The sequence below is a fragment of the Sorghum bicolor genome, chromosome 10, assembly GCF_000003195.3.
Source record: "Sorghum bicolor cultivar BTx623 chromosome 10, Sorghum_bicolor_NCBIv3, whole genome shotgun sequence".
NCBI lineage: Eukaryota > Viridiplantae > Streptophyta > Magnoliopsida > Poales > Poaceae > Sorghum > Sorghum bicolor.
The window spans coordinates 56,446,493-56,466,528 of NC_012879.2; the positions used below are offsets into that span (position 1 = coordinate 56,446,493).

Here is a 20,036-nt window from a genome sequence, read left to right on the forward strand (position 1 = left end):
ATACACGATATCCATTCGTCTTGATATATATAAGGTATACAGGAGAATTTTAGATAAAATAAAGATATTGGGAGAAAATCACTTCACTTTGATCCTCAATATCAGAATGGAGGTAATAGTTGTGTTGTTATTTTTTCCTTAATTACTGGCTGGTTGTTTTATGTGATGCTAAATTTTAAAAAAGTCTCCATATTTCTTGCCAAAAAAATAAAGAGAGAGGAAGTTAAGGATCCAAAATACCTTATATTTTGGTATAAATTTTAAACTTTAGGTCATTTATATTTCAGGACCGAGGAAGTATATATATCCATGCTTAACCTTTTTTATGATAGGCCTCATGGGACAATGGGAGCTTTCTTTTTCAAATGAAAGTCAATTGATCAATCAAATAAGATGCAAACGAGTTTGTCAACACGACTACCCATAGTTTTAGCAAAAATCGCTAGGCACACACATGGGACAAAAAAGAAATATTGATGGGCCATTTTTTTTATAATTTTGTGCTGCAATTATATAATGGTGTCCAGAGTTAAGTATATCACGCCGCCGTCGACGCCGCCACTGCATGCTGTGCCGAGATCTCGGGTCTGCTCTGCGGCGCAACCTCGCATCTGCAGTCATGCTCCGCCTATCTCACGACGACTTCGTCGTCAGTACGCCCACCGCACTTGATCTGTCGATCCACCCATCGCTCGGCCGGCCCAAGAAGGTCGAGCTCCTACAGTCCTGCCCTGCCAGCCATGCTCATGTCGGTTCTGCTGCTTCATTTGATTGTTTGCAATTCATTGATTCCCAGGGCTGTCGGCTGTGAGTGACGCCCCGGTTCTCCTGTGGCGTTCCCGACGACGACCACAGCGTGCATGGGCGCCGGCACGACGCTGTCCCCGGACGCAATGGACCTCGTCACTCGTGCGAAGGCGACGCGCCGTCGAACACCAACAGTCAGAGATCCCGGTGAGTCCCTGTTGTTTGATACAACTATCACCGTTGTAGACGATGATGCCATATTTGTGTTGAAATTGCTTCCCAGCAGTTCAGTATGTACTAGCAAGTCCTTGCAACTGATTACATCCACAATTGTGTTATTAGCTAGCATTCTGATGAGGTGGTGTTTTCCACAATTCCCAGAGATCACTTTGCATGTAGCAAAAACAGAAGGAAATGGAAACATTAGGAATTTCTCACTGTGTAGTCTAAATATGTTTTTATAACTTCCTGTGAAACTATATGTTAGGTCAGGGGAAAGAAAACTTTTTTTCTTTTAATCAGAAAGGGCAGGGCAAGTATTGAGCAAGCAGCAAGGTCAATACTGAATAAATGATTCTTGCAGAACTAAATCTGTCAGGGTTCAGGGCAAGTTAGTATTTTTAAGCTGTTGATATGATCAACTTGCTCCTGTAGTGTATCTTTAAAAAAAAACAGAAAGGGCGGGGCAAGATTTGGGCAAGCAGCATCATGGATACTGAATAAATGGTTCTTTTTTTTATGAAACAGGAGGGGTTTCCCCCTACTGAACTTTTATTAAGAAAATCAAAACTTACAAACAGTCCTTACAGAGAAGCTTCAAGACTATAATCATCAAGATGCATTCTCTTACTTCTTAAAAGTTCTCTGGTGCTAAGTCTGTCCCTGAGTAAGAGCCCAAAGAAGAACTTTCTTTTATTCTGACAACAAGACTTCCAGAGCCAGGAGTAAACTGGGTGATCTCCAATGCACACATGGAAGTATAGATATTGGGATTCCAGACATAGTACCAAGTATCAGAATCCTCATGCAAAGTCACATTTTGTAGAGTAACTAACAGGTCAGTGAACTGTTGAAAAGCTTCTTCAGAAAGAGGTAAATGAAAGAGTTCCATGAGGCTCTGCAGATTGTCAGAAATGTCTGACTGTGATGAATCTGTATCTAGCAAAAGAGAAAAGTTCAGGCAAGGAGGTGCTAAAAGAGAAACCATTCCAATTATCAAGCCAAAATAAAACAGATGAACCACTTGAAACTGTGACCAAAGCCATGTCTTTGAAAAGAGGAATTAGTTTCTGAATATCAATCCACTTGCAAAACTAAATCTGTCAGGGTTCAGGGCAAGTTAGTATTTTTACGCTGTTGATATGATTGACTTGCTCCTTCAGGCTGCAGTGTAGCTATGATGTCACTAGATTCTGGGTTTGATTACTGTTGTTCAAATATGAATGAATGGCCCTGTTCTTCTCTTGCTCTCTGACTGACAGATAGAAAAAACTGCTCACACCTGTGCTATTATTATTTGGCTTGACGTCAGTCTGATGATAAGATCTAGCACATGTAGAATTTTTTTTTTGATGGTCCACATGTAGAATTTAGGAAGGCAAAAAAGGAAGAAAACAAGGGGTATTGGCATGCACTACTACTCTACTTTGTTGAAATGAAGAAGGATTAATGAAGAGTTTCTAATTAGATTCTAATGAGGTGGTCTTGCTTTTGAGAAGATCAAGTTGGGGAACAGAATTACAGATTTCTGGATTCTAGGTTGGAAATGCATAGCAAAACCACTATAAACCCTTTCACCAATTCGATGCAATGCTTACAGTAAGTAAATTAAGCTAACTCTATATTCGATTGGATTAACTTGACATTATGTAAATTGTAATGTTCTCACAGCTAGTATGGATAATGATGGATGATATTATTTATGCCTTGATTGGTTGCAAACACATGTGAACTGAGGTGTCTGTAAAAGTGTCATTGTTGTGCGTTAGCCACCATTTGGCCACACCAAATTACCACAGCTGATCATGCTATGTTTAATTGTATATTACTACTTGCAAATAGTCGTTAATTCTCTTTTCAGTAGCACTAGAATAGTTAGGTCTGACCTCTTTTCTCTAGAAACTACCCATAAAAACCATGAGCTGGGAGCCTGGGACAACTCTTAGATATCAAGCCAAGCTCTCAAAGGACAAAGAGCCTTCCAGCAATCCACCCTTCCTCAATGGGAAGAAATATAGACTTCAACGCTGAAATTCAGAGACAGCAGATACAATACAACTACTCTAAATCACATACTACAGGGACTATTCATCAGTCATCACCAACGTGCTTCAGTTCTTTCTTCCACGCACAGCTCTCAGGAGGTCATTCAGAACCAACGGGGAGCTCGTCATGAGATGCTTGTAACCCTCAGTCGCCATGACATCATCAAGGTTCGCAGCAATGAACTCAACACACCTGGCCTTGAGCTTCGGGCAACAGTGCTGCTCTGCCAACGCCAGAGTCGTCGCTGCCGTCTCCACTCTGGTGCCATCGCAGAGCTTGTCCTCACACATCGACTTGAGCCTGTCGAGTCCGTACCTATCCGCAGCCGCAAGCAGATGCTGTGCGATGATGGCGCCGTCCTCCTGCCGCTCAAGCTCCTGCACCATGTCGGTGTACATGAAGCGAAGCATGGCTCCAAACACAGCCGCCTCCATGTCCATGATCTCCACCCTCTCCGAGCGTGTCTCCTTCATGGGGCCAAAGAATTGGGCCATGAAAACTGGGGACCTTGACGCAAGTATGGCCTTGTGCGCTGCGAAGGTCTCTCCAGACACCACCAGCACGACGTCCGACCCCGTTGCCTTGCTCAAGAGCTCACCGAGATCATGGTGCAAGGAATGCAAGCCCGACAATGGCGGCATTGGGGGCCGGACGACATTAGTCTTTGCTGTGTCAGGCTCAGGTGGTAGCTCGGTGACCACCGTGATGGTACATTCGGCAGTGAAAGAGTCGTTCTCGATGACTCCAGCCGCCTCCACATCATTCCTTTTGCGGAGCGGAATCCATCCGGAGCTCTCCTTCGCCCGCTTGAACGCGTGAGAAATCTGACCTTCCACGTTCCCGATTGCATCCCTGACGCAAGCGCCGCGCTGCTGAAGGGAGTTGGAGGAAGTGTACAGCAGCCGGCATCTGAAGGCGGCCTTCACGTCGTTCCGGCGCGGCGCGCTGAGGAGGACGAGCCTAAAGGCTATCCAGTAGCCGCCGTCGACGACGAGGCTCGGGGTGTAGTGGACCTCCCACTCGTACCCGCCCACGGCCAGCCGCTTGGACGGGAGCGAGTCCGTCCTCGCCATGGATTTGGTGGCAGAGTAGCCGTTGATCTTAAACTGGTGCACGACGCATGCGGCGTCGGTGAGGTTCGAGAAGGAGACCCCCATGGATGGCGTGATGGAATACTGCTGCTGCAAGGACGAGGGCATCAGAAAACAACGGGGGATTCTGAGAGTGAGAACTGAAGCTCGCAAGTGAACAGTGAGCACAAAAGTAGCGAAGAAATGTACTGTATCCAGCAAGAAAATAAGCAAGTCGATCTGAAAAGAGTCTCGAATTGATCCGTTTCAACAAGTGCGACATTAAAAAGGAGTCTCCGTTGATTGATCTAAAATGTTTCGATTTCGTCTGAAAAACAGAACAGTTGACAGAACTTAAGAGCCTTGGGTTGGGTTTGAGCTTATTACCTCCGCCCTCTGCGATGGCGGCGAGACGGAACCGGCAGTGAGAATGGCGGATGCCGGCGGGCGGCCTCACCGTCACCGGCGCAGGCGGGTGGTGCGCGCGCGACTCACCTCGATCTGGTCGGAGACCTTTGGTCGTCAACTCGTCAATGGGCGGAAGGAAAGCAGGTGAAATGGGGAAAGCAAGTGAAACTGGCAAAAGAAAATATGTAGGGAGTACTACTCCTACTTCGTACCGAAGAAATAGTGTTTTTTTTTTATGTTCGCACGTGAGTCCCAGCCATTACAATATACTCCGTGTATGGTAGTCCGTATATCGGTATATGTCATACAATAGTATATCGTGGTGTTTCATACAGGTATATTGTTATAAATGTTTGTACATTTTTATATAAAATTTTGACAGGCCCTGTTTAGTTCTCCACTAAAAATTTTTCATCCATCCCATCGAATCTTTACACACATGCATAAAATATTAAATGTCGATAAAAAATAAACTAATTACACAGTTTGGTTGAAAATCGTAAGACGAATCTTTTAAGTCTAGTTAGTCCATGATTAGCTTTAAGTGCTATAGTAACCCACATGTTCTAATGACAGATTAATTATGCTTAATAGATTTGTCTTACATTTTCCGGACGAGCTATGTAATTTGTTTTTTTATTAGTTTCTAAAAATCTCTCCCGATATCCTTCGATACATCTGATGTGACATAAAAAAAATTTCATCTCCAATCTAAATAGGGCCTAAAACTAGAGAAATTTGAATCAAGACAAAGCTAAAATTTGTTTACAACTAGCAGGTTAGTCAACGCAAATAGCGTAGTTAGTTACTCCCTTCATCCAAAATAATAGGCATCTCGCTATTTGAGGAATCAAATTTGGAGTAATAAAAAATAATATTTATATTTATATCTCTAAATAAATTTATTATAAAAATATACTTTATGTTCAATTTAATAATACTTATCATACATCATAGATATTAGTAATTTTATATAAATTTGATTAAACTTTAAAATTTTTGACTCCGATAGTTTAGGAGGAGGTAGTTTGTTTGTAATGTTTGATTTTTTATTTAAATATTTAAATATATGTATTTATTTATTTGATCACAGTTACTTTCTATCAATATGCCTTTATTTATTGGCATTACTTCAACTCTAACTTAGAGCTATCTTTCTTGTCTCCTTTTTTTTCCTGTTACTATCATGTGACCACGCATTTTAGTTGAGCCAAATCAAGTAGCCTTTGATATCATCTCGGTGAGCTCTGCTAACGATAACAGCACTTTCTTTGCCTTAAAAAAAAAGATAAAAGCACTTTCTAAGTCTTTATCTAATTACACAGTACAACGCAGCGCACGCACACTCACCTCTATGAACACATGTACGTAAACCCTACTTCTATAAGTATCTCCAAAAAATTGAGCCGGCAGATCAAATGACATTGCATCTTCTGCTAGGACCTATACCTTCCTTTTTCATATAGCATCGTTTGATTTATCACAATAATGCTTTTTCATGTCTCGGAGCCATCCTCTAGGAGCCTAACACCACTGTATCCACACAAATCTTGATGGACAACTTATGTTGTAAGTTATATTTTTAATTATCTTGTAATAACTCATAATTCCTTAATTTATATATAGAAGAAGAAAAATTTATTGTGAGTTGTATGTCAATAAAAAAACTCGATCTAAGGTGGTATGACTATCCCCACATCATTCCAATAAGAAGAAGATCTCCTCACTGGCCGAAAAAAAACTCTGAACCCAGCCTCACCCATAGGAAGATCTTCTCACCAAACCTAAAAAACCCCGAACCTCGCCTCACCCTTACACAACGGAATCCGTTGCTAAAGTGAGAATTAGGCCAAACCTTAGACCTTTGCTTTGGTTTATAGGGCGGACGATAGGATTTTATTTTTACCTTAGCCTCTGAAAGGTCCTTGTTTGGTTTTGGTAATTGAGTGACAACTTAGGTGGACTAATAGTGTTTATGTGAGATACACAGGAGATTAGTCCACAGGTGATGATGTGATGATGGAGGAGCTCATTGCATATGAGACATGACATGGAGTCATGTGACCAAGGTGGAGAAGATCAAGATGAGGCTTGGCTCGATGGACCGGTTGCAAGAGTGAAGGGCAGGTCGGAGGCTTTGAAGCGAGGGACCGCGTGTGACGGTGAAGCTTGAGCAAGACTTGGCACCGATGGACCGAGGCAACGGTGAAGAGCAAGTGAGGTCAAGATCGATGAACCAATACGGTCACGTGATGATATGAAGTGGATCATATCATTTGGTGATTGGTTGGTGCATGTGTTGCATCAACATTGGAGGAGATGGAATGGAAAGCGCAAGGCAAAGGTATAACCTAGGGTATTTCCATTTCACCGGTCATAGGTGTGTAAAGAAGTTTATGACCGGATTTAGGATAGATGGCCGTACTATCAAGAGGGGCAAACTTGTTTGCATATCGGTCATCTAGTGCCACTTGAGCGATCTAACTTTGCATACGTGTTAGGATCGAGTGGCGTGGCAAGTTGAGAGGCTAACTCCTTTGGGAAAATGTTTGTGAAAATGCTAACACACTTGCACATGGTGGTGTACACTTGTTGGTGTTGGCACACTTTACAAAGGAGGTGGTGTTCCTAGGGTTGAGAGAGGTGTGGATTCAGCGCTTTTGAGAAAATTAAGTGCATATTTTCTATTACGCCGGTGGGAATTTTGGAGAAGTCACGGGAGTGTTTCTCACCGGACGCTCTGCGCGGAGACACCGGACGCTGGCCTTTAGTGTCCGGTGTGCTGTCGGGTGTAGCAGAGTGCACCGGACGCATCGGAGTGAGTCCGGTGCTCAGCGTCCGGCGTGCGGGCGGTTTGGTGACCCTCTCTGCGCATGAGTCCGGTGAGCACCGGACGCTCAGGGTGCGTCCGGTGGCTTGCGTCCGGTGACCGTGCGAGTTCGCGGAGCTCTCTGCGCACGGGTCCGGTGTGCACCGGACGCGTCCGGTGTGACGCAGTAGAGCGTCCGGTGGTGCTGTGCAGGCGCGCGTGCGCAGTAGCCGTTGGCGGCAACGGTCGTTTTCAAACGGCTAGTGACACGTGGCTGACGCCTGAGCACCGGACGCTAGGGGTTGAGCGTCCGGTGGCTCCCTGTGAGCGTCCGGTGCCCACGTGTTTTGCCCAGTGAAGGGGCAACGGCTAGTTTAGCCCTTGGGGCTATAAATAGAAGTGGTGGCCGGCCTTGGCTGGTGCTGAGCACCCTTGGGACTTAGTGTCCATGCTTGGGGAGTGCTAGGAAAGCCTCTAACTCACTTGTGCTTGCAAGAGTGCGAATCAATAGCGAGTGAGTGATTCTAGTACGTTGCATTGAGAGATTGCATCGAGTGGCACTTGGTGTTCGTGTTGCAAGCCGGTGGTGCTTGTTACTCTTGGAGGTTGCCACCTCCTAGACAGCTTGGTGGCTTGTGACTCCGTCGAAGCACGCAAGGAGATTGTGCGGTGCTCCGGAGAAGAGATTGTGAGGGGTACGGTGCTCACCCCGCGGGGATCGCGAAGAGCAACTCTAATTGAGCGAGACGTGAAGAGCGACAAGTGGTCCGGCCGGGTCAAGTGCTAGAGCTTGTGGTAAGCACTCCACGTGGGAGAGTGTGACTTGCGGGTCACCACTAGCAAGAGGACCGGCGGCAACCTTGGAGCTTGTCTCAACGGGGACGTAGCTTGGTGGCAACCAAGTGAACCTCGGGAGAAAATCATCGTGTCAACTTTGTTCTTCCCGTTGGTTTGCAAATCCCTAACACAAGCTTGTATTTACATTCATATACTTGTACTTGTCTAGTTGCTCTTGTAATTAGTTAGCTTGTGTAGCTTGCTAGTTACCTTCTTGCTTGTGTAGCTAGAAGTAGTTTCTTTGCGTGACTAATTTGGTTTGTGTAACCTTGTTAGTCACATTGTTTAGTTTGTGTAGCTAAGTAAGTTGCGCTCTCTAATTTGGCATTAGTTGCCTTGTTATTGAGCTTGCTAGTGAGCTTAGGCTTTGTGCGCTTTGCCTCACTAGTTTGTGTAGGAGCTCCCTCGGTTTGCAAAATACTATTTGCATAGGTTTGTGTGACCTTGCTCCTAGAATTGGTTAGGTGAGCTCTTGCTAAGGTAGCACCTTGCTTGTTTGTTTAGGATCTTTTCAAGGTGCTAGAGAACTTAGATAGAGGGGTGTAGTCTTGGCTAGACCGATAGTTTTAATTCCGCATTTGTTTCGGTTAGCCGGCGTAATAATTTTTTAGAAAGGACTATTCACCCCCCCTCTAGTCCGCCATCTCGACCCTTCAGCCTCAAATTCACTCTCATGGGAAGTCAAACCCAAAACTTGAGACATGCTACTCCGACATTTTTACCACTAGGCTACGCCCTTTCGTAGTTGTATGCCAATAATAACTCATACAATATTGAGAGTTGTCACATGGTCCTAAATTTTAGCTTATTAGGTGGTTGTTTCGTGAAACAATAACATCTTTCTCTCACCTCACTATCTCTCAACATCATCAAAATTTCTACATTGTTTTTATTAGACTACATATAAGATCATCTTCTTGTAGAATCTTGTAGACTACATATAAGATCATCTACTTAGCTAAGGGCAATCCCGGTGTAGTCTTCGTTTATATCTAGATTAGATTATAACAATGTTTTCTTGCCATATTAGATGTGAAGTGAATCGAGTTATTAATAATTGTATTTGACATAGATACTCAATTTATTGTCAACCGTTAGATCATCTTAAAATCCATGTGGTATTATTTTCTTTTCTTTTCTAATTAATCTTGTAATTTCTAGACATTGTATAAATTTGATATGGATATTCTAGTTACTCTTAGTCAGATCAATATAAAATCCAATGGTGCATCTTTCTTTCTTTATTTTGATTAATCCACAATTTCTATGTCTTATACTCCCTCCAGTCCTATATACTCCCTTTATCCCAAATTATAAGGCATTTCAAGAATCTTGAAAAGTCAAAATATCTCAATTTGACCAAAATTATAAAGATTTATGAGATCAAATAGATATACTCTAAAAAGATATTTAACGAAGAATCTAATGATACTTACTCTCTACATACCCTAAATACTTGACGTTCTATGCCAAGGGACTGTTTTCGCAAAGAGTGACGTTGTAGCCGCAAGAGGTGTGAAGTTGAAAATCAAGCTGCAGCAAAAATACTAAGTCTGCTGGGTTTCAAACTGAGCACAACAGGTCTGGCACCCTACTGCTCTAGCCGCTTGAGCTGGACAACTTTCTTATCTAGGGAGCAGCCACAACTATATTTAATAGGGGTAGATATGAAAAATACCCCTTAATTGCTCACTCTTTGATAAGAATAATCATATCCTAAACATCAACAACTTCGGGTATGGAGGGAGTAGTTGATATCGTAAATGTTTTATAATTTGGGATGGAGGAAGTACCTAGCATGCAAAAGCCTTATTTCAATACCAAGACGATGACGGAAGTGCGTGCTTCATATTAACTACTCCCTCCGTCCATGAAAGAATCAATTCATAGAATCTGTGCTAGTCAAACTTTCTTAAGTTTGACTAACTTTATAGAAAATAGTAACAACATCTATGACATAAAATGTGCATCATATGAAAATATATTCTATGATGAATCTAATGATACTAATTTGATACCATAAATCTTAGCATTTTTTCTAGAAATTTGATTAAAGTTTAAAAAGTTTGACTAGAACAACTCTAGAAATTGAAAATGAAAAACGCTTGTTTGTCAGATAAAATAGGTCTGGAGAGAATATTTGGTATGGATCCTCTATTTATCTTTGGTTGTTGATCACTATCTTACTCTCGCTAGGTTGTTTAAAGTGTCGTATTTGGTGGTCTGAGTGCAGAGACCAAGGAGTAAAAATTAACTGTGCATGAGTATCACTCTTCGTCTCTCTCTGCATGGCTGCATGCAAGCCACTCCCAGCTTTCTGCGTTACCCACGACACTTAGCCACTTAGGGAGTATATTTGATATGGATTCTCTATTTATCTTTGGTTGTTAGATCAATATTCTATATTTGATAAAATCCAACGGTGTATATTTCTTTATTTTTTAATTAATCTCATAATTTCTAGCCCTTGTATCTGAATATGGATACTCTATTTGTTCACGGTATAGATCATCATAAAATCCAATTAATGGTCCATACTCTTTATCTTTTTTTTACACTACTTATTCTCAAACGTTGGATCATCCGTGGATATTCTTCCCTTTTTCTGATTATCCTTCAATGAGCGTGGAGCTCTTAGATTTTAAAGAGGTTGTAGAGGAAATGTACTCTTATTATAGTCCAAGTGTGCAACAGATGTTTCTATGACCAACATAACACCGAGTTGTTTAGCGTATAGATAAAAGGGTAACTTAAAAGTTTCATGGTTGTGAGTCACACTCAAAAACAGGATTTGGACAGCTTGAGAACTGACGCTTGCGCTTCCACGTTATGTATACAGATTAAAAAAACACACTAAAGAATCAAAATACAACTTGGGCAATATGGAAGAATAGGAACAAGATGGCTATAGAGAAATCATTTCCTTCTGATCTGATATGGTTCTTTACAATGCATGCTATCAATTCTCTGCAGATGTAGAGGGATCTTCTAAAAGATACAGACAAGTTGCAAATTTATAAGATGGTAGAGCATCTGGGAAGCTGGATCGACAAGCGAGTGCGTTATCAAATCATCAGCTCTGATGTTGCTATTCTGTAATAGCCTTGAATGGTTGTTTAGGCTTGTTTTTTAGTGGGCAAGGATGCTGTTTGTGCCTTTTTGCTTTCATTCGTAAACTGGAAACACCAGTCTGTAAAGACTCTCTTATTGCTTTCTTAAAAGCAGAGTTAATCTCCTTTTAAAAAAAAGAATCAAAATACAAGAAAAAAACTCAAAACAAGTCCCATTAGACCAGTCTCAGTGGAGGTTTCACCAGGATGTCATGCACATTTATTAGAGCGCCATGTCAGCAAAACTGCACTTTTTGCATGAAACGAAGTGGAGAGAGAAGGAATTAGTTTCACCATGGTGAAACTCCGCTGACGTTGTTTCCCACGCGGTGAAACAGGATGAAATCCCCACTGAGGACTAAATCGTTTCACCATCTTGTATGTGATCCAATCATTTTGCAGTAATTAAATGCTTTGCCCAGCCTAGGAAACATCAAGGTGAAACTCATGCATTGTGGAGGTTGTTTCATTGTTCGTTTCATTGATGCTCTGTCAGCAGATTTGTTTTGGAAATAGTGCATTGAAACAGGCCATTGAGATTGGCCTTATATTCGACGATCTCCGAAAAAATATTCCACGATCCATATATATTGTAGTATCCCTAGGTGGAAATACGGCGCACAAGAATATTACAACTGAACTGGAGCGACATGTAAAGGCATATAGTAGTTTCATAGACGACGACGATGGGGCCATTACCTGCTTCAGTTCTTTCTCCTGTGCACAGCCATGAGGAGGTCATCCATAACCGACGGGCAGCTCGCCGTGAGATGCTTGTAGCCGTCCGTCGCCATGACGGCCTCAAGGTTTGCAGCGATGAGCTCGACGCACCTGGCTTTCAGGTGGTAACACTAACAGCCGTGCTGCTCCGCCAAGGCCAGAGTCGTCGCCGCGCGCCGTGTCGACGGTGACGCCATCGAAGAGCCTGTCCTCGCAAGCCACCTTGAGCCTGTCGATCCCGTACCTGTCCGCCGCCGCAAGAAGATGCTGCGCCGTGTGCATGGCGGCCACCTCGCCGTCGTCGCCGTCCTCCGGCTCCGGCACCGAGTCGGTGTAGATGAAGCGGAGCATGGCTCCGAGGATCGCGGCATCCATGTCCTTGATCTCGACGCGCGGCGAGCGCTTCTCCTTCATGTGGCCGAAGAACTCGGCCATGAAGACGGGGGACCGTGAGGCCAGTATAGCCTTGTGCGCCGCGAAGGACTCTCCGGCAGCGACGAGCGTCACGTCGGCTCCCGTCCCCTTGTGCAGGAGCTCGCCGAGGTGGTGGTTCAGGCCGGAGGACGGGACTAGATCATCTGCCGGGCGTGGGTGATGAGTGGTTGCATTCTTGTCGAGTTCTCTGAGCACTGCGAGGGTATATATACTCGACGATGAGTGCGTCGTCGTCCTTGAGATAACCTGATGTTTGCAATTCACTTCTACTCATGAGGGGACCTCCATAACAACGATATCCTGAACGCTTGAAATTATGTGCCACGGACAGAATCCCTTGGTGTCGCTTCAGCTTCCCACTCGGATCTACTACTCGAGCGCTGAACATTACCTTAACACTACTGTCCGGCGACACTATGTTACTACGTAAGTACAGATGAAGTACGACGATAGAGTTTGGAAACAGTTGAACCTCCCAGTCATAGCCACCGACCTTCCATCTCGATTTGAGGGCGTCGCCGTCAGACATGGCAGATGTCACAGAAAATCCTTGGATCTTGATCTGCTTCGAGGAGCGAACGACTTCAGTGAGGGTTTCCATAGTACGTACGAGGCGAGCTGGTTGTATGAGAGCGGTGGAGGCGAGAGAGACCGAGTCGTTTCGCCTCTGTGTGGAGAAGATGATCTGTATTACAGTGCGATTTATAGCACGGCTGTGTGCCTCTCGGCCGGCGGTTGAGGTTCAGTCGTTCAGATGAGTTGAAACCGATGACTGTTCGGCTGACGAAGCGTGCGGACTTCCCGCCGGTCAGAATATTGAACTAAATTTAACCTGTTTGTCGTTTCACATTCGACGTTCCTGATTCTACACGGCATTTGTTTCTTTGAAAAATGTAGTGAAGTTTTTCGGCTTCCCGTCTTAACAGTAGTGAAGTTTTTGCGTTTATATGCACCGCTTTTACTAGAACCATGACCGTTAAATACTTGGGCTTATTTAAAAAATGTAGCCCAAGTAGGCTATGAGGCCCAATAGGCTGTGCGAGCTAGGAGGATTATACAAGCCCCATCGAATAGTTGGGCTAATCCAACGGCTCAAGCCTACAAATTAAAACAAAGGGTCAGAGATAGATAGATCACGACACAACCACCGTCTCAAAATAGATCACTTTCTAATATTATTCAAGTTTATCCAACATTATAAAAAAAGGTAATAAAATCAGTTGTACCAAATAAGTATACTATGAAAATATTTCATAAGGTATCTAGCGATATTAATTTTATGCTATAAATTTTTTATGTTCTTTTATGTAAAAGTTGTTCAAATTTTAAATAATTTAACTTAGGACATCTCTATAAATTAATTTAATTTTAGTGTGGGACCAAATTAGTAGGAAGAAGAAGCCATGAATTATTTATTCTCTTTTTTTGGACCCTCCCTGCTAGGAAGGCGCCACCTTTGATCCATTCCCATTAGCGGCATCCATCCTATGACCTCTGCCATTGTCCTTCCTCGTTCGATACTGTCCATCGCTAGTCTACTACTACCAGGATCACGAAGTACCTTAAGGGCTAGAAACCACTAAGGAAAATAGCTAAATTGCCAAGAAAAGGCTTAGTGGCAACCAATTGTCAAGCTAACCTGTTAAGGATAGAGGATAAGGCAAATTAGATTCCTTGGTAGTTCTAGCGGTCAAGGATGGTCTACTTGGAGGCAAACCCTTAAGGAAAATAGGGTGGGGTCTAATTTGTAATTTGGACAAGGAACTTATTTCACATGGTACAAGCACCAAGGATTTCATATTCTTGAGTCTGAGGATTGCCAAGTTAATACTTATTTCCTTGGTGGGTGTGGACTATAAAGGTAATAGTCTTTTCCTTGACAACAACATCATCAAGTCAATTATTGTTTTGTTGACTTAATATAACACTCAAGGTAATGGTCTTTTCCTTGGCAATGCCAACATCAAGTTAATTGTCGTTTCCTTGACGGTAGATGGTAGTAACACTCAAGGTAATTGATGTTTTCTTTGGCTATCATTCTAACGAAGTTAAATGTTGTTCCCTTGGTGGTATATCCCTTAGGGTAATTGTTGTTTGCCTTGGCCATCATCCCCGCCAAGTTAATGCAACCAAACACATGTAGTTTTCAATAACATATTTGCGTATATAATCAGATGGAAACTACAATTATATTTGCATATACAATGCATACAAAAAGCTACTCTCAAAGCCCAAACTAAAATCACATAGGTCCATTGGTGACTAGATGACTTGACAAAGATCAGAGATAATAGTGACCCAACATGAAAGCAAGAACATTGGAAAACACACCTGAAACTGAGATAATACAGCGAGAACGCAAACTCTAGCAGCAAAATTGGTCTGGCCTGTTTGGAAATCGGTCTAGCCAGTTTTTCTAGAAAACTGGGTTGGTTAGGTGAGGTAACTGGCTTGGTCTATTTTTCTGGATGAACTGGCCTAGTCAGTTTTTCTGCAAAGCAGCCCGAGCCTAAGATCATCGTTATCACCACTTTCAGCTAGCTACAGTCATCATCATCGTCATCTTTTGAGTTAGCATTGCTAATTTGCTATGTGTGTCATATATAATCTCAATGTGGTGATATGGTAGCCTACAAAAGGCACAATGTACATGTACTTAATATAATAGTTTCTTGTGGCAAGAAAATTTAAACTAATAATAAAGTCTTATTTAGAAATATCAAGTGCTGCAATTGGTGAGTGCAAACTCTAAAAATATTTAGTAGTAATCAAGTTATCATTTTGGTAACTATTGGAAACTATGTTGATCTCTAAATTTCTTTTCCCTAACTCATGTTCTGGACCAATTAATGTGTTGCCATCAACTATACATCCAGAAAATGGTGACACTTATATAACTATGCCCTCTATTATTGTTGATTACATTGAATTGACAAGAAAATGTTAGTATGACCACTATTGTCCGTTGATCACATTTAATTGGGCCCCCTCATAAAAGTGTTCAAGCTCCATCACTGCTTGTTGTAAGAGAAGATCTACATATCTTCATATTTAAGTATATGGCCTCCATGCATCGGCAATTGTATAATCCGTCAATATAGAACTTGAGCAGTTATACTCTCTTATATGGTATCCACTTAATTTTGATTCAACTCTTTTGCTTTGGATCCCTGTCATGATGAGTCCTATCGACTCTACATCTTCCTCTGCAGCCACTAACTGATTCACCATGTCTATTGAACTAGCTCCACCCCCAACCTCCACCCTCGTGTTGTTGAACATCCATAGCCAGTCCTAGTCCCGTTCACACCCTCGCTGCAACGGACGATGGCAACTTCCGGCAGTGGTGGTCCTTCTTCGACCTCACCTGTAAAAAAACCGGTCTCGTCAGCCATGTTGTTGGCTTTGTCGCTGTCGCCACCATGTTCAACGATCCGAAGTGGCTCCAGATCGACTCTTGCATCATTTCCTGGCTGTACTCCATCGTGTCCAAGGAAATTATTTGGAGCAACGTCTACAAGACAAACGCCTCTCCCTACGCCGAGTGGATGGCGATCACCGGGCAATTCCTCGACAATAGCCTTTTGTGTGTGTGTGTGTGTACGCCTAGTAAGAGTTCCACACCTGTTCCAAGGGGACATGCCCATCGACGGGTATTATTCTATGATTATTTTATGATGTTCCTGTAGTATACATGTGATGTTCTGTATTGTATGTTGTGATGTTTTAGATGTATGTTATGATGTTCACAGAGTATGCATATGATCTTCTATGATGCATTTTGTAATGGTTGATGTTGTATATATGTGATGTTGATGCTTTTTTAAGAATGTTCAAGTTGTATAAATGAGATGTTCGCGTTGTATACATGTGGTGTTTGTGTAGTATACCTATGATGTTCTATGATACAGTTTTAGATGTTCAAGTAGTATAATTGAGATATTCCATGATTAGCTTTGCACATTAACATAGTACTCGATGAGACGTTGTGTGATATATTTTAGGTTATTTAAGTAGTGTCGTCAATGCGATGTCATTTTATTTCCACTATACATGTTATCATATCCATATAGTGTACATGTAATGTTCTGTGATGTATTTCCAGATATTCGTGTAGTATAAGTAGAATGTTCTAAGTTTATCTTTGAATATTTATGTAGTATTCATGAGATATTTTATGGTATAGGTTTTTGTTTGAAGTAGTAACCATGTGATGTTCACAGTGTAGTGGTCAAGGATGATTTTCGAAGACCATATAGCTTCTTATTTCTTGTGCTATATGTGTCATGTTCCATAGCATACATGTTCTAAATGAATTTAAGAATGTTCAAATTGTGTAAATAGGATCTTTACGCTGTATACAGGTGATGCTCGTACAATATACCTATGATGTTCTATGATACAATTTTGGATATTCAAGTATATTTTATTTCTACGATTACATGAGTTTTTCCTTTTTGTCTTCTGCCTTTTTCTTATTTGCATTGGTGGGACCTTGTGTATTGGTGGAGAGTGCCGACATGGGAGCTCCGGGTCTTGTGTTCAAATCCTACCCTAGACTAATTTGGCCTTTTTATATTTTTTCAAGTATCTGTAGCTAGAATATTTTCTCAAATATCCATAGCTGGAACGGGCCAGGTTACGGTGATCTGGGCCGAGAGTGCGTGCAAGTGGGAAGCCATGTTGGGCCGAAAGCTAAAACAAGCCTGGTCATGGGAACCTGAGCTAGGCCAGAAGCGCAGACATGCAGGCGGGAAGTTGAATTGGGCAGAAGCACGCGAGCGGGAACGAGAGCGGAGCCTGGAGCGCGTGCGGAAAAAGTTATCGTGGGATCCTGAGCTAAGGGCACTCACAATGCAGACTCTATCATAGAGTCTAAAGTTATTTATTACCTCGAACAATGTGGACTTAGAGTCTAAATAAGACTTGGAGTCTTATTTTTTTAGTGCGTACATGTGCAGGCATTAAGTCGAAAAGCACGCGGTCGGGAACGAGAGCTGAGCCCTTTCTGGACCGCGGTTATGGTCTTAACGGCCGAACCACAAGACTCTGTTCACATGTGCCTGTTTCACTGATTTGAGGGCGGAGATTAGAGCTGGGTAGGATAAATTAATGTGACAAGTATTTTGCAATTCATTCGCTCTTTTATAGCATAGAAGATATAGATTTAGTTAAAATTTAACCTTAAATTATAAATCTGATCTTATTAGTTATTTCTTTATCCGTGTGTAAATAGAAACTTTAGCGTTGGTCTTCTGAAAATGAACTAGTGTTATTTGGCTGTTGCAAACTACACAAAAAAACTACAAATTAGTCAATCACTACAACCTAAAATGGAGGCAGGCCTTTTGATTTATTAATAGACTATTTTCAAAGGCGGTCAACTTTTCTGTCTTTGTCAATTGATTGACGAAGGCAAAACAAAAAATTAATGTTTTTAAGATTCAAACTCATGAACTTATATTATTTGAGAGCCCTTCACTGAAATCATAATTTGAGAGCAGATATGTAGTAGTAGACACGGTGCACCAAATCCTGGGACGACGATTATTGATGAGGAAAACCATCGATGGATCGATATATCTCATCAAATCTTCTTCCCACGCGCAGACTTGAGGAGTTCAGCCAACACCAGCGGGCAGCTGGCCGCGAGATGCGCGTACCCCTCCGTCGCCAACACAGCGTCGAGCGTTTCAGGGGACCCAGTGACGAAGTCGACGCACTTGGCCTTGAGCATCGCGCAGCCGTGCTGCTCGGCCAGCGCCAGCGTCGTGGCCGCGGTGCCGACGTCGACGCAGCCGGCGAGCTTGGCCTCGCAGATCGCCTTGAGCCTGTCGAGCCCGTACCTGTCTGCCGCCGCAAGAAGGTGCTGGGCCATCGTCGCCGCCGCGGCCGGCTCCTCGTCGTCGTCGTCGTCGAGCTCCGGCGGTGCCACGTCGGTGTAGACGAAGCGAAGCATGGCCTCGAACGCCGCGGGGTCCACGTCCTGGACCTCCACGACCCGCGAGGTGCGCTCCTCCATGCCGCCGAAGAACTCGGCCATGAAGACCCGAGACCTCGCGGCGAGGACGGTCTTGTGCGCCGGGAACCGCTCGCCACCACCGGCGGAGGACGCGAGGAGGAACGTGACGTCGGCGCCCTTCTTGCTCTCCAAGAGCTCGCCCAGGTGCTTGTGCAGGTCCGAGGATGGCGTCGGCGGTGGCGACGATGGCACCTCCTCCTTGGTGGCCGCCGGCGGGAAGACGACCTCCGGCAGCTCTCTGAGCACGGTGATGCTGCACTCCACCGTCAAGGAATCGTTGTCGAGGTAGCCTGCAGACGCTATGTCGTCACGCTTTTCGACGAGCAAGACTTTTGTCTGCTCTCGGCGATGGTGAAACACATGGGAGATGCTGTCGTCGTCTTCGGATGGTTGAAGACGCCCGGTCGGATCCACTAGACGGCCGGTGAAGTGTGCCCTGACCTCGACGGCGCGAGGCTTGCTGAGGATGATGAGCCTCAGAGCTACCCAGCTCGCCCTGCTGTAGTCGTATTCAGGGTCGACGCGGACCTCCCACTCGTACCCGTCCACGTTCCATGTGGATCCGATGTAGTCGCTTTTGCTCATGGTCTCGGTTGCAGAGTAGCCGTCGATCTGGAGGAGCTGCACCGAGCGTGCGGCTTCGGTGATCTTTGTGATGGCAGTGGCAGGTTTCATGGCGAAGGCCGTTGCTGGGCAGGGCAGTGGTGGTGCAGGCAGGGGATTCGTACTCTTGCAAGATCGAGATCATATACGCTAGCTCTTGGATCACCCGGTTGCCTAGCTACCAGTATTTATACAGGACTAAAACTGCGGCTCCTCCGGTGGAGAATGGAGACTGTGAAGAGGCCTTCATGGCTAGTACGAATCGACGACGCTCTAGCTTGCGAAGCAACAAATGGTTGATTACAGTCATGCGGCAAAATACCATCCGTCACAAGTTACCACTCGCAATGTTAAGTTGTCTAATTATTTTACTGCTCACGAAATGAACTTGTGCTGTGGCGAGTGGCGTTCGGCGTTCCTAGTCCCATAAACGCCGCCACGGCACGCGGGAATCTGGAAAGGCGACACGTCGGACGGCTGGCAGGCAAGAACAACGGTTGGCAGCCGCGGCGACACCGCCAGATAATTGCGCTCCATATGACAAGCACAAAACCAAAACGAGTTAGCACAAAACTGAAACGAGTTTAGTTCACCCTACCGGTTGGGGCACAAATACTGGAGGGCCGGGGACCGATAGAAACGATATCAAATTTCGGTCAAAATTTTAAAATCTTCATGAAATTTTAACTACATTTTGAAAAAAAATAATCAAAATGGAACAAAAAAATTAGCGGTATGTTATTTTACTGGAGGTTACCAGTAGCAGGAACAAAAATCGCTCATTTTCAGTGAATGGCAATTGAAAATTTGAAGCAGCAAGCTAGCTGCCATGTCATGTGTGTGCATACATGACAAGCACAAGTGGAGAATAAAGGCTACTGCAAATTAGGCAGCTCAAACTAAAAGAGGGGAAACCAACTGCAAGCACTAGTTCATCAAAGCAGTCATACATCTTAGGGAAATCATAATATTAGGACACAAGGACTGTCAACGAAAATCACCTGGTTCCT

The 20,036-nt window shown here is 43.6% G+C and overlaps 1 protein-coding gene and 1 pseudogene across 1 annotated transcript; both read right to left on the bottom strand.

The window, feature by feature from the left end:
* Positions 2,870–13,002, bottom strand: LOC8083177 (annotated as a pseudogene).
* Positions 17,882–20,014, bottom strand: LOC8083178 (BTB/POZ and MATH domain-containing protein 2). The gene has a single exon (XM_002438776.2). It carries the CDS (start codon positions 19,096–19,098, stop codon positions 17,989–17,991), a length of 1,110 nt encoding a protein of 369 aa, XP_002438821.1. The 5' UTR covers positions 19,099–20,014; the 3' UTR covers positions 17,882–17,988.

Bases quoted from the DNA above. Each gene is read 5' to 3' on its own strand.
- LOC8083178 (XM_002438776.2), bottom strand. From the start codon at position 19,098: ATGAAACCTGCCACTGCCATCACAAAGATCACCGAAGCCGCACGCTCG.